This window comes from Martes martes, assembly GCF_963455335.1.
Source record: "Martes martes genome assembly, chromosome: 9".
NCBI lineage: Eukaryota > Metazoa > Chordata > Mammalia > Carnivora > Mustelidae > Martes > Martes martes.
The window spans coordinates 138,805,618-138,820,635 of NC_137896.1; the positions used below are offsets into that span (position 1 = coordinate 138,805,618).

The window sequence follows — 15,018 nt, forward strand, 5'->3', positions numbered from 1 at the left end:
CTTCCGAGGTCCCGGCGGGGCGGAGGGCGGCGGGGGCGCGCGGGGGTCCCGGAGGGTGCAGACCCCAGGCGCCTGCTCGGGCCCCCGACGCCCTTTCGGGCCCCGGGGCGGCCCTGCAGCGGAGTTTCTGCTGGACGCCGCAGCCGAGCCGCCAGTCCTTCCGCCCTCCTGCCCTGCCGAGGGCCCCGGAGGCCGGGCTCCCCCCAGCGCGCGTCCTGCCTCCGCTGCCCCCGGACGCGGGCTGTGGCGCCCGCGGGAACACGTGTGTCTCCCGTGAGAGCCCGCGGGGGCCGCACGCACGCGCGTCTCCCCTGCCCCCGAGGGCGCGCGGCGGAGGTGGTCAGCCGGGTCCGCAGTCACTTCCAGAGGCCCCGGAGGCTGGACACGCCGGGTGCCCTGAAGGCACCTGCGAGCGGAGGGCAGGGAGCCCCCGGGAGCCTATTCCCGACGGCGGCCCCCCACGGGCAAGCCCTTGCACCTGTGCTTGCTGGACGGAACCTCCGGCCCCGCCCCGGGTGTCCAGACCGCGTCCACCAAGAGCCCCGGTGAAGTGCCTGCACCCACGGGGTATTTGCCAGATGGGTCTCTCCCAGACCCTGCGTCGCCCCGGGAGCGCGGTCGCTGTCCCCATGGGTCCCCCGGGAGCGCCGTCGCTGTCCCCCTCGGTCCCCCGGGAGCGCCGTCCTGTCGCCCTCGGTCCCCCGGGAGCGCCGTCGCTGTCCCCTCCTTCCCCCGGGAGTGCCATCCTGTCGCCCTCGTTCCCCGGGAGAGCGGTCGCTGTCGCCCTCGGTCCCCCGGCAGTGCCGTCGCTGTCCCCCTCGGTCCCCGGGAGCGCCGTCCTGTCCCCCTCGGTCCCCCGACAGCGCCGTCGCTGTCCCCCTGGGTCCCCCGGCAGCGCCGTCCTGTCCCCCTCGGCCCCCCGGCAGCTCCGTCGCTGTCCCCTCCTTCCCCCGGGAGCGCCGTCCTGTCGCCCTCGTTCCCCGGGAGAGCGGTCGCCGTCCCCCTCGGTCCCCCGGGAGCGCCGTCCTGTCCCCCTCGGTCCCCCGGGAGCGCCGTCGCCGTCCCCCTCGGTCCCCCGGGAGCGCCGTCCTGTCCCCCTCGGTCCCCTGGGAGCGCCGTCGCTGTCCCCTCCTTCCCCCGGGAGCGCCGTCCTGTTGCCCTCGTTCCCCGGGAGAGCGGTCGCTGTCCCCCTCGGCCCCCGGGAGCGCGGTCGCTGGCCCCCTCGGTCCCCGGGAGCGCCGTCCTGTCGCCCTCGGTCCCCTGGGAGCGCCGTCGCTGTCCCCTCCTTCCCCCGGGAGCGCCGTCCTGTTGCCCTCGTTCCCCGGGAGAGCGGTCGCCGTCCCCCTCGGTCCCCCGGGAGAGCGGTCGCCGTCCCCCTCGGTCCCCGGGCAGCGCGGTCGCTGTCCCCCTCGGTCCCCCGGCAGCGCCGTCGCTGTCCCCCTCGGTCCCCCGGGAGCGCGGTCGCTGGCCCCCTCGGTCCCCGGGAGCGCCGTCCTGTCCCCCTCGGTCCCCCGACAGCGCCGTCCTGTCCCCCTCGGTCCCCCGGCAGCGCCGTCCTGTCCCCCTCGGCCCCCCGGCAGCTCCGTCGCTGTCCCCTCCTTCCCCCGGGAGCGCCGTCCTGTCGCCCTCGTTCCCCGGGAGCGCCGTCGCTGTCCCCCTCGGTCCCCCGGGAGCGCGGTCGCTGTCCCCCTCGGTCCCCCGGCAGCGCCGTCGCTGTCCCCCTCGGTCCCCCGGGAGAGCGGTCGCTGTCCCCCTCGGTCCCCGGGAGCGCCGTCCTGTCCCCCTCGGTCCCCCGACAGCGCCGTCCTGTCCCCCTCGGTCCCCCGGCAGCGCCGTCCTGTCCCCCTCGGCCCCCCGGCAGCTCCGTCGCTGTCCCCTCCTTCCCCCGGGAGCGCCGTCCTGTCGCCCTCGTTCCCCGGGAGAGCGGTCGCTGTCCCCCTCGGTCCCCCGGGAGCGCCGTCCTGTCGCCCTCGGTCCCCGGGCAGCGCGGTCGCTGTCCCCCTCGGTCCCCCGGCAGCGCCGTCGCTGTCCCCCTCGGTCCCCAGGAGCGCCGTCGCCGACGGTCCGCTGTCCCTCGGTCCCCCTGAGTTGGGGTCGGAAGCTGGCGGGATGCCCAGCTGCCCCCGGCTCTGCAGAGCGCCGCCGGTTAGGGTAGGAGACAGGCTCACGGGCTCCCCCTGGCGGCCCGGGCGGGAGAACACCCGGAAGCCTACCCTCGGGGTCCTGATTACAGCCTTTTAAAGCCGCAGAATACCGCGAGATGTGGACGCGGCACCAGGCCCACAGGGAGATATCGCGAGACGTCTGGGAGCGGGCGGGTTTCGCGACAAGTGGAAATCCCGCGAGAGGAGACGCCGGAGGCGTTCCCCGTGTGACCCGACTGGGGCGGGGACCTCGAGACGGCGGTGGTGAGGGTGGGCTTCTCCGGGGACGATGCCCTCCGCCTTCTCAGTCAGCTCTTTCCCCGTCAGCATTCCTGCCGTGATCACGGTAACTTGACCATCAGTTCGGGCGATGGTAGTTGCGGCCACTCGGGGTTTGCCCGCATCCGCTATCCACACCGACTACCCCGGAAGGGGGCGGGGCGGGGCTTCGTGGTGGGCGGGAGGCTCGTGGGCGGGGCTTCGTGGTGAGCGGGACCTTCCGGGGCGGGGCTCGGCGGTGGGCGGGGCGTCCAGGGGCGGGGCCCGGCGGTGGGCGGGGCGCTGGTGGGCGGGACGTCCCGGGGCGGGGCTTGTCCGGACGCCGGGGCGGGTCCGGGCGGTGTGGCCCGACCGCGGGTGGGGTTGGCCGGCTGTGGGCGGTGTGAACCGCAGACGCTGCCCTCGCCTGGTCCGCGCCCCCTGCTCCGCCTTTCTCTTCGGCCCCACGACAGGAGGTCGTGGCCAGTTTTCCGTGCCGAGGCCTGCAGAGCGGCCGGGGACACTTAGAGTCCCGAGGGCTCTGCGGACCGGAGGCAGGTCCGGCCTGGTCTGCTGCACGGAGGGGAAGGGCAGGGCACGTGCGCGTGCATCGGGAGGCCTGGCGTTGGGGGGGGTCTGAGCAGGGGGTGACCGAGCCTCTGGAAGGAGATCCGGGCATTGAGTGGGGGGACTCGGACCCTGTAGGGGTGCGGACCCTCCGAGCGCCTCGGGGTGTGGACCGGCCAGTGGTGAAGTTGAGGAAACCCCCATCTTGGCACTACTTGGAAGGTTGCCAGAAAGCTTGGAGAAAATGAAATGGGGGAATTGGGACGCCTCCCATCTCCCAAGCCCCGAAGTGTGAGTCCGAGGGAGCTCAGAGTAGTTCTTGCTTCGAGTCTTGGGGTACCAGGGGCCTCCCCTGAATGAGACACTCGGCCTGCTCAAGTCCTCAGAAACCTACGGACGCGACTCTGTTCAGTACACGGGGGGCAAGCCCACGGCACCTCCTGTGCAGGTGATGCTTCCGGTGCAGGTGGCCGCGCAGTGCACCGGTGATGCTTCCCTGTCCAGTCTCTGGGCCAAGGCTGCAGCGTAGTTTCCCTCCCCCCCCTTCTGCAACTCCGGTTTCCGGGAGGCCTGTGGGACGGCTCCGGCATGAGGGGCCACTGCCCTCCCTGACCCAGGGGGCGTGAAGCCTGGCCCCCTCTTGAGCTGACCACGACGGGGTGATGAGTCCGGTGCTGTGTCTTCCAGCAGACAGACTGGACCGAGCCGTGGCTCCTGGGACTGGCCGTCTTCCACGTGCTGTGCCTGCTGCTCACGTGTCTGTCCTCCCGGAGGCATGGACTGCAGGTCGGACATTTCCTGTGCTTGGGTGAGTAGAACAAGCGACACTTCTGTGACGCCGGTCACCGTGATGTGGCCAGCGCCAGGCGGCATCTCGGCAGGAGCTTGACTTAGCACGAGAGCGAGGCAGTGAGTGTGTGTTGCACAAGCAGCCGTGTGTGGCGAGTGATGGGTAGAGTCCGCGCTGCCTTCCTGCCCCGGAGGGCTGCCGTCAGGTGCGGCCCCCGGCCCGGAAGAGCTTGGCGGGCAGCGCCAGCGTTCACAAAGTCCTCCCACACCTGGTTGCCGTGCTCTCAGCTGTGGTGAGTACGGGCGGCTGACGGAGGGGCCGACGGAGGGGCCGCCGGCAGCACCGTGAAGGGCCTGGGCAGGCTGCGCAGGAGGCTGACCCTGGCGTGTGCAGGGCCTGCGGCGGGAGCCACACAGCCTGTGTGTGCCGTGGGGCCCCGGACGAGCACTGCCTGTGGCGAGCGTGGCCTGGGCTCAGAGGAGGGTGACGGCCTGACCAGGTGCGCTGGCAGGTTAGAGACAGCTTGTGACCCTAACAGCTCTGTTGGGGAGGAGAGGGCTGACTTTGCACCCCTGGGGACGAGGGATAGGGGATGCTCCGCACGTGCACGCGTGTTCTGTAACCCCGGAGCCGTCCCACCAGCCCGAGGCTGATTTCGTCCCATGCAGCATCGTTTGCCGCATTTTTATGGATGAAACACAGAGAGGTTCCCTAACTGCCCACTCAGCGCCCGGGTGGCTCAGCCGAGGTCCTGACACTGTCGGGTGGGGGAGCCATGCTCCGCTGCACGCCTTCTGGGTCTCAGCCCGTCTCCTCCCCTCTTCTCAGTCTCTTCTTGGGCTCTGTCGGTGCCGCTTTGGGCCCATTCGTGGAGGAAAGAGTCGGGAGATTACGAAGCCTGGTGCGATCTGCTCTGGGATTGGGTCAAGAATAGGAAGTTCTGCACGTTAATTAGTTAATTTCTGCGAGAAATGAAAGCCCTGGGTGCTCACAGCTGCTGTTTGCTGTGGTGCACCGTGTCCTGTTGTCTGGAGGCCAGTGTCTGAGCCCCGTGTGCTCGGCAGGCTCTGGGTCAGGGCTGCAGCAACTGCCTGCTTCTGACCGCAGGGTTCAGGAGGGCTGCGGGGCTCCTGCAGGGCCATGGCCTCTAGGACCAGTGGGCGGGTGTCCACAGCCACCTCTCATGTGTCCCTGGCAGGAGGGAGCATGAGGGAGGAGAGCAGGTCACTTCACGCACTGGGTCTCACAGCCCTGGGCGTTCTGTGCGGCATCTGGAGGAGGGACCCGAGACCCGGCCCGGCGGGAGTGCAGGCGGAGGGTCGCGCGTGGGCGATGGCTGTCAGGCACCAGCCCTGGGCGCTCGCGGCTTCGTGCTGTTCCGCGGAGACATCGGGGCCTTCCTGTGTCTTGAGCGGTTCTACAACTTAAAAATCTCTGAGTTTGATCTCACACTCTATCTAAAATGGAAGTTATGTTTCTCATCAAATTCTTGCTTTTCTGTGATATTTACGTTAAGCATATCATTGCAAAAAGAATGTATAATTTTGTTACGATGAATTATCAGTCATCCAAATCCCGACACCTGATTTCTCTCTTTTCCAGTGATTTTGGTGTGTTGTGCTGAGTATATCAACGAAGTTGCGGCAATGAACTGGAGGTAGGCTGGCGCCCGCTCGTCCGGACCGTAGTCGGGAACCACACTCTAGAGAGGCTCATCCAACAGGGGCATCGCACGCAGACCGCGGGAGCCAGAGAAACGAGAGAAGGCGGGTCAGCGGAGCCCCGGGCAGACCAGGGGCCTCTGCACTGAGAGGGTTAGGGTTGAGGAATGGCTTGTCAGCTATTTTAGGGTTTGAAGATCGGTTAGCACAGTTCATGGCAGCGTGAGAGAGGTCGGGGCTTTCGTAAAGTAGCTCTAGCTGCTGCCAAATGAAAGTGGTGGCATTTTAGGAGAGCTCGGGCCACGTGTGGTCGGAGCGGCGGGTGGTGTCCTGCGAGACCCCTGCCCTCTCTGGGCCGGCCGTGTCTTCTCGAGGCCACAGAACGTCATCCTGGCAGAAACCCGGGGCTGCCTTCTTTAGATGGCCACTCCACCCCCGTGCCTGTGGCCTCGGTCGCTCAGGGCAGCCTTGGAGCACCGTCACCACCGCGTCCAGCGTCACTGCCCTCTGCTCCTCCTCTCCCCGGCTCTCCTTTCGTCCTGCTCGAGTGTCAGGCCCTGTCCACGGTTACAGCCCCGCGTCCACAGCCACACGTGCGTGCTGGACGTGCTGTGCCGACGGGGAGGGCTGCGTCTGGGACCCTCAGCCTCGCTCGTTGGCTGGGACCCTCGCATGGGCGTCTGGAGCGCTCCACAGGCTGTGTCTGACCCACTGTCTTTATACAACCTGTGACCTTGAAGTGCTCTTGACATTTCTAAGTGTTGAGGTGTTTGTGCTCTTAAATGTAAGAAAAAGAGAATAAGTTGTAGACTCTGAGAAGGAAGGACTTGAAGACCTTCCCGCGGAGCCTGAACACCTGGGTGTCCGGGAGGGCACCGGGCGCTGGGCTAGACGGCTGTGCCGTCCGCTGACTGTTAACACCCGCTCGCCCCGGCCCCCGCGCCTCCTTACTCAGCCGAGGAACGAGGACACGGAAGACGCCGGACTGGACGACCTCTTCCTCCCTCTGCCTGTCCACCTGCTCCGTGCTTTCGGGGTGTAGCTGTGGCCCCAGCAGCTCCTCTCCCGCATCCTGGCTCTCCCCTTCTGAAGGTGTCTCCTCAGCCAGACGCCCTGACAGGGTTCCCACTTCTCTTTGTCAAAAGGGCTCCCTGGTCTCCCCTGTCAGGGTCCTTCACGAGGAGACTTGAACGGGGGTCACTGTCCCCTTGGGCCTGCACCTCACCTCATCGCAGAAATGCTCTTGTTTGTGACAGTGTGGTCTGCGCGGGGCCCAGCCCGCAGTTACTCTGTCTGTGGGCTACCTGACCTTGACCTCTCCCCCGCGAAACCTCTGGCTGCCTGGTTTCCAGGATGCGCTGCTGCCAGTGTCCTCCCTTCTCAGGGCCACCCCTTGTCCGGCTCCTGTGGTTTCCTCCAAGGGCCGAGGGCACCAGCCTTCCCTCCGCCTCGTTGCCGGACCGTCGCTTGGATGTCTGATGAACGTCGGGAGAGTAGCACTTCCCCAGATCCCCCCCCCCCCCCCCCCCCGCTGGAGCTGTCCGCAGGGACCTTGGCTCTGGCAGCCTCCCCTCTGGCAACTGAGGCGAAGACCTCGTCGTTGTGCAGAGCTTTCCTCAGGCCCTTGTCCTCTAGAACACACCAAGAGCACGTTTCTCCCGTCACCACCAGGCCCTGCCTTGCGCAGATGACAGCTGCCACCTCCCGAGCGGGGCTGTGCTTCCCCAGGTCCCAGCCCTTCTGCATCCTTGACCAGACAGCAGGCGGCCTCAGCCTGGCCACGGCAGGGTCTCGGCGGCGTGCTGGCCGCTCCAGGCTTCATCCACGTGGGAGGGGAGCGCTGGGTGCCTTCTGCAGTCCACGCTCAGATCCGCACCCTCCCCGCTTCGTTCTCTCCAGAACATTGGCCTCGACGTGTGTGTCTGACTGTCTTAATGATCCGAACCCTCCCTGTACTGTAAGCTGCGCGTGGCTTGTCTCGCCAGTTCACGGCCACGACCTCAGGGCCAACGCCTGGCTCCTCTGCCCCGGTCCCTGTGCTCCTGGATTGCTGGGACTTGGCACACGGTGCTTTTGCATGTGCCCGTGCTGGCCGTGGAGGGACGCCCGGCTGCGGCCAGCCTCTGCCACTCACTGGCCCCGCCTTCAGGCAGCCTGGACAGCCCCGTGTCCCTGAGCCTCCCCTGTGTGAAAGCAGATGTGGGCGAAAGTTCCCCCAGGCGGAGAGTCGGCTCTGTCGCTGTCTCGGACAAGTTTGGGGACGATGCAGCCCGTGTGACCTGATGGCCCGTGGGAGCCCGGGAGCTGTTGCTGCAGCACACGTTTGGTGGGTGTCAGGTCTGCCGTCAGACCGAGTGTGCGAGGGCTTCCTTCGCCCGGATGGCCTCGGGTGATGGCTGTCGCTCCCGCCGCATCTCCCTGGCGCCCCGGGTTCCGGCCACCTTCGCCGTGGGGCCGACTGTGTGTGCTCCCGACGGGGGGGCATGGGCAGCAAAGCGGGGCTGGTGGGTGGGCTGCGGTTGTGGGGCAGGCGGTGGTGCCTTAGTTGACCCAAGAGCTCTCCAGGGGTCTCTGCTAGAGAATAGCACGAACGACGTCGTTCTCTTACGCCAAGTAATTTCTCTTTTTTCCCCAAACAGGTTATTTTCGAAATACCAGTATTTCGACTCACGGGGGATGTTCATTTCCATAGTGTTTTCGGCGCCGCTGCTGCTCAACGCCATGATCATCGTGGTACGTGCGGGCCGGCCTCTGGGCCCCGGTTCTCTGTGTGTGCTTCCCACTCCTGACAGGTCTCACAACGATCGCTTCCAGGTGATGTGGGTCCGGAAGACTTTGGATGTGATGACTGACCTGAAAACGCTGCAGGAGAAGAGGAGGGGACGGAAGAGAAAAGAGGAGTGACGCGGGGGTCACGCTGGTTCTCTTGGGGGCACCGGGCTCGCTCTGCGTCGTCGTCGTGGCCTCCCTGTTGGCGCCCCGCACGTCTGCACGGAGCGTCCGCGCCCCAGAGCACACCTCGTGTTGCCCTTTAAATAAACGCTGCCGTCCGTGTGGGTGTGTGTCCAGCCTGGATCTGTGTACGGTGTTTGCTGTCTTCCTGGCTACAGCGTGTCCGTCGATGGTGTCTGCACAGAGCTCCCCGTAGCTCGCTGAGCTGTGGGTGTCGCTTGTGTGATTAGTCGTAGTTACAGAGCCTCCAAGCAGCGAAAAAACTTGGAACCAAGTGATAAATAGTGCTGTCCCTGTGTAGGCGCCCTTGCGCTCTACTTCCTGGGCCGTGACCACTGGTGGCCCTCCCTGTGGCATGTGGCCAAGTCCGTGACATTCGGGTTGTTCCTGGAGGGCTGGAGCCCAGGGCTTGTTGCGATGTCTGCGCCGGGGAGGATGTGATTCAGAACCTTAGCGGTGCCGAGGTGGGGGAGCCCTGGGCCAGAGTTGCTTTACACGAGGCCCCGGCAGCAAGGTCCTGAGAAGACGCGTGCCTCAGAGCGCGGGGAGCCAAGTCCCAGGGGGCGAGGCTTCTGCGAGCCCCACACAGTCGTCCTTGGACAGGGGGACCGTGTGGCCCCTCGGGTTCTCAGTCGCTGCGGGGGCTGTGGTTCGAAGGCCTTGATTCCGTGGAACGTCTGTGAATGAGCCTGTGGAGGGAGATTTTCAGGATGTACGATTACGAGTACAGGTATCGGCACGGATAGATTTTTATAACAAGTAGCAAGATTATATTCCTTCCTAAATTTTGTTTTTAAAGAAGTGAATTCGTGTGCTCAGGAACATGCTGTGGATTTTGCTGGAACAGATCTGCCGTTACAGAGTCCCCTTCCCAGTCTGCCGTCCGTGCTCCGGGTTCTGTCCGGTGTGGGCCGGAGGACCACCAGGGAGGAAAGGTCCGGGTGTGTCAGTGCACAGGGCTCGGCAGAGGGAATGCTGCTGGCTGCTCACGTCGGCTTGAGAAACGGTAGTCTGCGAGTAGTTTTCTAAATTTTAACGAGATTTTTCTTTCTAAGTAAAGCATATTCTTCAAATTTCAAAAAGAAAAAGATGTCCTCACGAAAGTACTTAACGTTTAGCAGCTGAAGAGGTGACGCGGAGAGGTCTTGAAATCCAGATGTACGACGCTTTCATGGACGTTCATGGAATTGTGTAGAGAAACGTGAATTCCAGCAGTTTTACAAGTGAGTTGACAGAATCTTCTAGCTAGATCCGGTGATTCTACCCCGACGTGTTTTCCAGTTCCGTCTCGGTGGGTTGTCTTAGGTACTGAACACGAGAGACGACTCAAAGGAGCTTTCTGTGTTCAGTCCGGTCGTCGGTGTGTTGTGCCCGCAGCCCGTGCGTGGACGCTCCCCTGAGGTGTGGACTGGTGCTGCGGCCCCCGGAGAGCCCCCACGGCCCTGCCCCGGGGAGGAACCGTGTGAGCACACGCGAGACAGGTGCGGGACGGCCCGTCACCGTGACTGTGGCAGAGCGCAGGACCGTCTGAATTCCGCAGTGTGACCACGTCGGCAGCGGGGCCTGTGCGCTGTGGACACGAGACCGGGACACGAGACCGGGGCCCTCTGTCTTCCACTCGCGCGTGTGCGGTGTTGAGGGGGCGTTTGTACGTCGCCTTCCCACACACTCACCTTTTTTCCCTGTAAGTTCACGTTCAGTGGCCAGAATTCAGCGGTGACAGTTGTCTTTCGAGCTAAGGAAGTCCCTGCGAGCCGGACCGGTCGGCGGGGGCTGGGCAGCGGGAGGCGTGCAGAGTGCGGCCGCGCCGAGGAGGCCAGAGGCGCGTGCGGGGAAGGGTCCGGAGGGCGTGTCCCCCGCTATCGAGTGAAGCGGATGTTGAAGTATTTATAAACAAAGACAAGAAAAGGAGATTTATGGGGCGCCTGGGCGGCTCCGTGGGTTAAACCTCTGCCTTCGGCTCGGGTCATGGTCTCAGGGTCCTGGGATGGAGCCTCACGTCGGGCTCTCCGCTCAGCAGGGAGCCTGCTCCTCCCTCTCTCCCTGCCTGCCTCTCTGCCTACTTGTGATCTCTGTCTCTCTAATAAAAATAAATTTAAAAAAAAGGAAAGGAGATTTATGATAAAAATACACTCTATTCCAAATCCGTGGCACCTTTAATTTCTTGATTGGTGTGAAACAGAAGACATATTTAATAACGTATAGCATCTTCCCCCCAAATTGTCCGTTCGCTTTGTGCACACGTTGCAAGAGCTCCAGAACGTCGGCTCCGCCGGCACGGCCGTCGCTTCCTACTTTGGGTGTTGAGCTCCCCAAACCCAGAAATTCAGTTTTGTCAAAAAATCAGCACAGACACAGACACACGTGTTGAGTAAGAAAGCAGCATGAAACCTGTGTTAGTTCAGTGACAAAGTTGCAAGGACATGCTAACATGTTCTCATCCTTTATAAAACATTAAAAGGCAAAAAAAAAATTAATTTGGAGTGTTTATTGCATAGGGATTTAGAACACGGAATTTCAGTGGAAATGACACCTAACACAGTAAGCTTTGGTGGTCCAGGTCACCCGCTGGGCCCCTGACAGCTGCTCCGTCTTGGGAAAGTACTTCCTGTTCCGAACATCCTCCTTTCACCGTGTTTTAGAGAACACATTTTCAGGCCGTCCTGCATCATTATCGGGAAAATGAGAAGCAGTGAGAAGCCTTACCAATCCTTAAGGACAAATGGTCTTTTTTAAAAAGCTGTGTTTTTTAATTATAATAAATAATAATATAAAATATAATAATGTTAATAAAGCAAATATAAAATATAATAAATATTATTTATTAAAGAGACACTCCCAGGCAGGTTCCGTGCCTGATGCAAGGCTCGATCTCCTGACCCTGAGATCATGACCTGAGCTGGAACCAAGTCGGATGCGGAACCGACTGAGCCCGCCAGGCACCCCCAGGAGTCATGATCTCAGCAAACACTTGCACATGATGCCCAGCACTGGGCTGCTCGTGGGCTGCTGACGCTCCAGGGGCCTTGGTGGGAGAAGCAGGAGCACCTTCTGTCCTCCTCAGCCTTGCTGTGGCCTCTGGCCAGCCTGGCCTGCTAGCTCCCGTCCCCGAGTATGCATGATGCTTGGGAGTCCGTCGTGACCCGTCTGCATTGGTTCTCGGATGGATGTGCTCTCTTCACTCTGGGGGAAGTGGCCGCTGTTCTCTCGAGAGCGTCGTTGGAAAGCTCTGGCACTTCCCACTGGCCAGGGTCCAGGCTGGGAGCCCAGGAGGGACCCCCGTCTCCACACACACACCGTGGACACTGAGCCAGGGGGAGCGGCTCCCGGAGAGCCTCGCTAGCCAAGGGGAGCTGCAGAGTCCCTGCGCTTCTGCCCGCCGGGCGCTCCGGCTGGTCCTGGCTGGTCCGCGCTTCTGGGATGCATGACGATGCCTCTGTCTCCACTGTCCATCCCGTTTAGCTCATGTTTCCTCTGTGATTCGTGTCCCCTTTCCTGGTGCCTCCTTGCAGCTCGTTGGAGCCCCAGTCCCACGTGCATGGGACCCGAGAACCTTCGATCTCCAGCTGTTGACACTGCCCACGATGGTGCGCTTTTGTCCGTGGTCTTGGCTTCCCTCTGTTTGTAATTTCCTTTCTGCCTCCTCAGCCTCGTGCCCGGCACTGACCCCTTCAGCCTCCAGTCCTGGTTCAGACATGGTCTGGTGATGGCATTTGGGGCTCCCGTTCCACTGTGAGCCTGAGTTATGGATCATCCCCAGACACAGAAGGTGACTTGAGGGTCCCCACCTGTGCCCCTGCATGACCGCAGCCCAGGCAGCCCAGGCAGACGCTCTTAAGTCTGTTTTGCTGTTTTCTCTCGCAGCCAGCTCTGGCTGTGGTCTCCTGTGGACTTCATCCGTCCCTGAGAGACTGAGCGGGTCCCCCTGGGCCTGAGCCCTGCCGGCCACTTGTGAGGTCTGCTCACAGTCATGAACCTTGGATGGGGGACTCCAGCCCGCCCAGGTCTGCTCTGCTCCTCTCACAGAGTCTCCAGTGTGTTCCAAACAGAAGGGGATTATCACGTGTCTATTTGATGCTCCTACGTTTTTCCTGAAAATCAGTTTCCTATTAAAAAACAGTATAAAGTGTTTTTTCAACTCCTTTTATCAGTCCTATTTCAATATATGGCGTCATTTTCAATGACTACATAGTAGCCAAGCCACGTACGTTTAGTTGGCTTAACCAGTTACTGGCACTGGGAATTCAGAGTTTTTCTACTTGTTTTCCTAAGGTGAACAGCACAAAAATCTCTGACTTCTGAGGTGAACCTTTACATGTTAATTATTGACCTGGGCAATAGCAAACTGTGGAAGGAGCCGAGCTGCCCTTCAGCACCCGAATGGACAAAGAAGACGCGGTCCCTCTGCACAACGGGGCATCACTGATCCGTCAGAAAGGAGAACACCCACCATCTGCCCGGACGCGGATGGAACTGGAGGGATGATGCTGCGTGAAGTAGGTTAATCAAAGACCATTACCCTATGGTCTCACTCGTGTGTGGAGCATAAGGAATAGCACAGAGGACCACAGGGGAAGGGAGGGAAAACTGAATGGGAAGAAATCAGACAAACCATGAGAGACTCCGACTCCAGGAGACAAACTGAGGGTTACGGAGGGGAGGGGCACAGGGGGATGGAGTGACTGGGTGATGGGTGTTGAGGGCATGTGCTGGGACGAGCGCTGGGTGTTACAGGCAACTAAAGAATCATTGAACACTACACCACACACTAATGATGTACCACATGCTGGCTAGTTGAATTAAAAAAATACTGACGTGGGATAAATCTTGTGAAATAAATCAAGTGAAATTAAGGCAAAACGTGTAACCGTTTCATCACAGTTGATAAATACCGTTGAGTCAGACTTCAGGAAGTGTCCGCACGTGTTTCTTTGACCTCATCTACTTTAGGTGACAACATTAAAAACACTTTCCTGATGAGTGAGCACAGATTTTATCTCATCGTTTAACTCCCATTGTTTCAACTTCCGTCTGACTTCCAGCAAGGCTAACATTTTTCAAATGATTATTGAAATTTTGTGTTTTTTGTGAATATCCATATACTTCATTCTTCTTTAATGCCGTATTGCCTCTTAAAAATCCATTTCTAATGTTACGTATTGAAATTAATGACACGTGTAAGGCAAAAATGTCTTTCCATTTTGGGGTTTTGGCCTTTGTTTTTGGCCTTTGTTAAAAGAGTTTAGAACTTTGAGAAATTCCTGTGTTGCTCTGGTGCCCGCCCGGGCCGCGAAGGGCCGAGACCTCGCCCGGGGTTGCAAGCCAACAGGCACGGCTGCTGCCGTCGCGTGCGTCCTGACGGAAGGGTGACAACCAGTAACAATGAATCAGTTCAAAGCAGTTACTCATTTTCAATTTTACTTATTTATTTTACATAGATTTTGGCTAATGTTAAGGGTTTTGTGGTTTGTTTCGTTTGCTTACACGAACTCGTGTTACCCGAGACAGTGACTAAGACCGGCTCTTTACATCCCCCCTGTGAGGGGTTAGTGAGGTCGGAAAGGTTAAAGGGGAGCTGTTGGTCCAACTTAGGTTCAGTCAATGCTGAGTGAAGTCAAATGCGTTTGGTTGTAAAAACGGCAATGTTATCAAAGAGGTCACTGCCTGTGTTCTCTAGAGGATTCTGATGGACTCCTGTCTCACGTTGAGGTCTTTTATCCATTTTGAGTTTATCTTTGTGGACGGTGTAAGAGAATGGTCGAGTTTCATTCTTCTACATATAGCTGTCCAGTTTTCCCAGCACCATTTATTGAAGAGACTGTCTTTTTTCCACTGGATATTTTTTCCTGTTTTGTCGAAGATTATTTGACCATAGAGTTGAGGGTCCATATCTGGGCTCTCTACTCTGTTCCACTGGTCCATGTGTCTGTTTTTATGCCAGTACCATGCTGTCTTGGTGATCACAGCTTTGTAGTAAAGCTTGACATCAGGTAACGTGATGCCGCCAGTTTTATTTTGGTTTTTCAACATTTCCTTAGCAATTCGGGGTCTCTTCTGATTCCATACAAATTGTAGGATTATTTGTTCCAGCTCTTTGAAAAATGCCGGTGGAATTTTGATCAGAATGGCATTAAAAGTATAGATTGCTCTGGGCAGTATAGACATTTTAACGATGTTTATTCTTCCGATCCAAGAGCATGGACTGGTCTTCCATCTTTTTGTGTCTTCTTCAATTTCTTTTAGGAGTGCTCTGTAGTTCCTCGAGTACAGATCTTTAACCTCTTTGGTTAGGTTTATTCCGAAGTATCTTATGGTTCTTGGTGCTGTAGTAAATGGAATCAATTCTCTAATTTGCCTTTCTGTATTTTCGTTGTTAGTGTATAAGAAAGCCACTGATTTCTGGACAAGGGTAGATGGAGAGGAGAAGGGAGTTGAGGGAAATTGGAAGGGGAGGTGAACCATGAGAGACTGTGGACTCTGAGAAACAACCTGAGGGTTTTGAAGGGGCGGGGGGTGGGAGGTCGGGGGAGCCAGGTGGTGGGTATTGGGGAGGGCACGGATTGCATGGAGCACTGGGTGTGGTGCAAAAACAATGAATACTGTTATGCTGAAAATAAATAAAAAATTTAATAAAAAAAACCCGGCA

General features: G+C 59.8%; 1 protein-coding gene across 3 annotated transcripts; it reads left to right on the plus strand.

Moving 5' to 3' along the window:
- The first annotated feature begins 2,323 nt into the window (after positions 1-2,323).
- On the plus strand, positions 2,324-8,474 carry TMEM18 (transmembrane protein 18). Of its 3 annotated transcripts, none has more exons than XM_080814645.1 (6): positions 2,324-2,490; positions 3,660-3,777; positions 5,362-5,416; positions 7,570-7,746; positions 8,060-8,153; positions 8,235-8,474. In XM_080814645.1, exons 1-6 carry the CDS (start codon positions 2,434-2,436, stop codon positions 8,322-8,324), a joined length of 591 nt encoding a protein of 196 aa, XP_080670771.1. In that variant the 5' UTR covers positions 2,324-2,433; the 3' UTR covers positions 8,325-8,474. The 3 variants fall into 3 exon arrangements, with proteins under 3 accessions (XP_080670771.1, XP_080670770.1, XP_080670772.1); XM_080814644.1 differs by having other exon boundaries at positions 2,346-2,490; positions 3,657-3,777; XM_080814646.1 differs by lacking the exon at positions 7,570-7,746 and having other exon boundaries at positions 2,351-2,490; positions 3,657-3,777.
- The last annotated feature ends 6,544 nt before the right edge of the window (positions 8,475-15,018 follow it).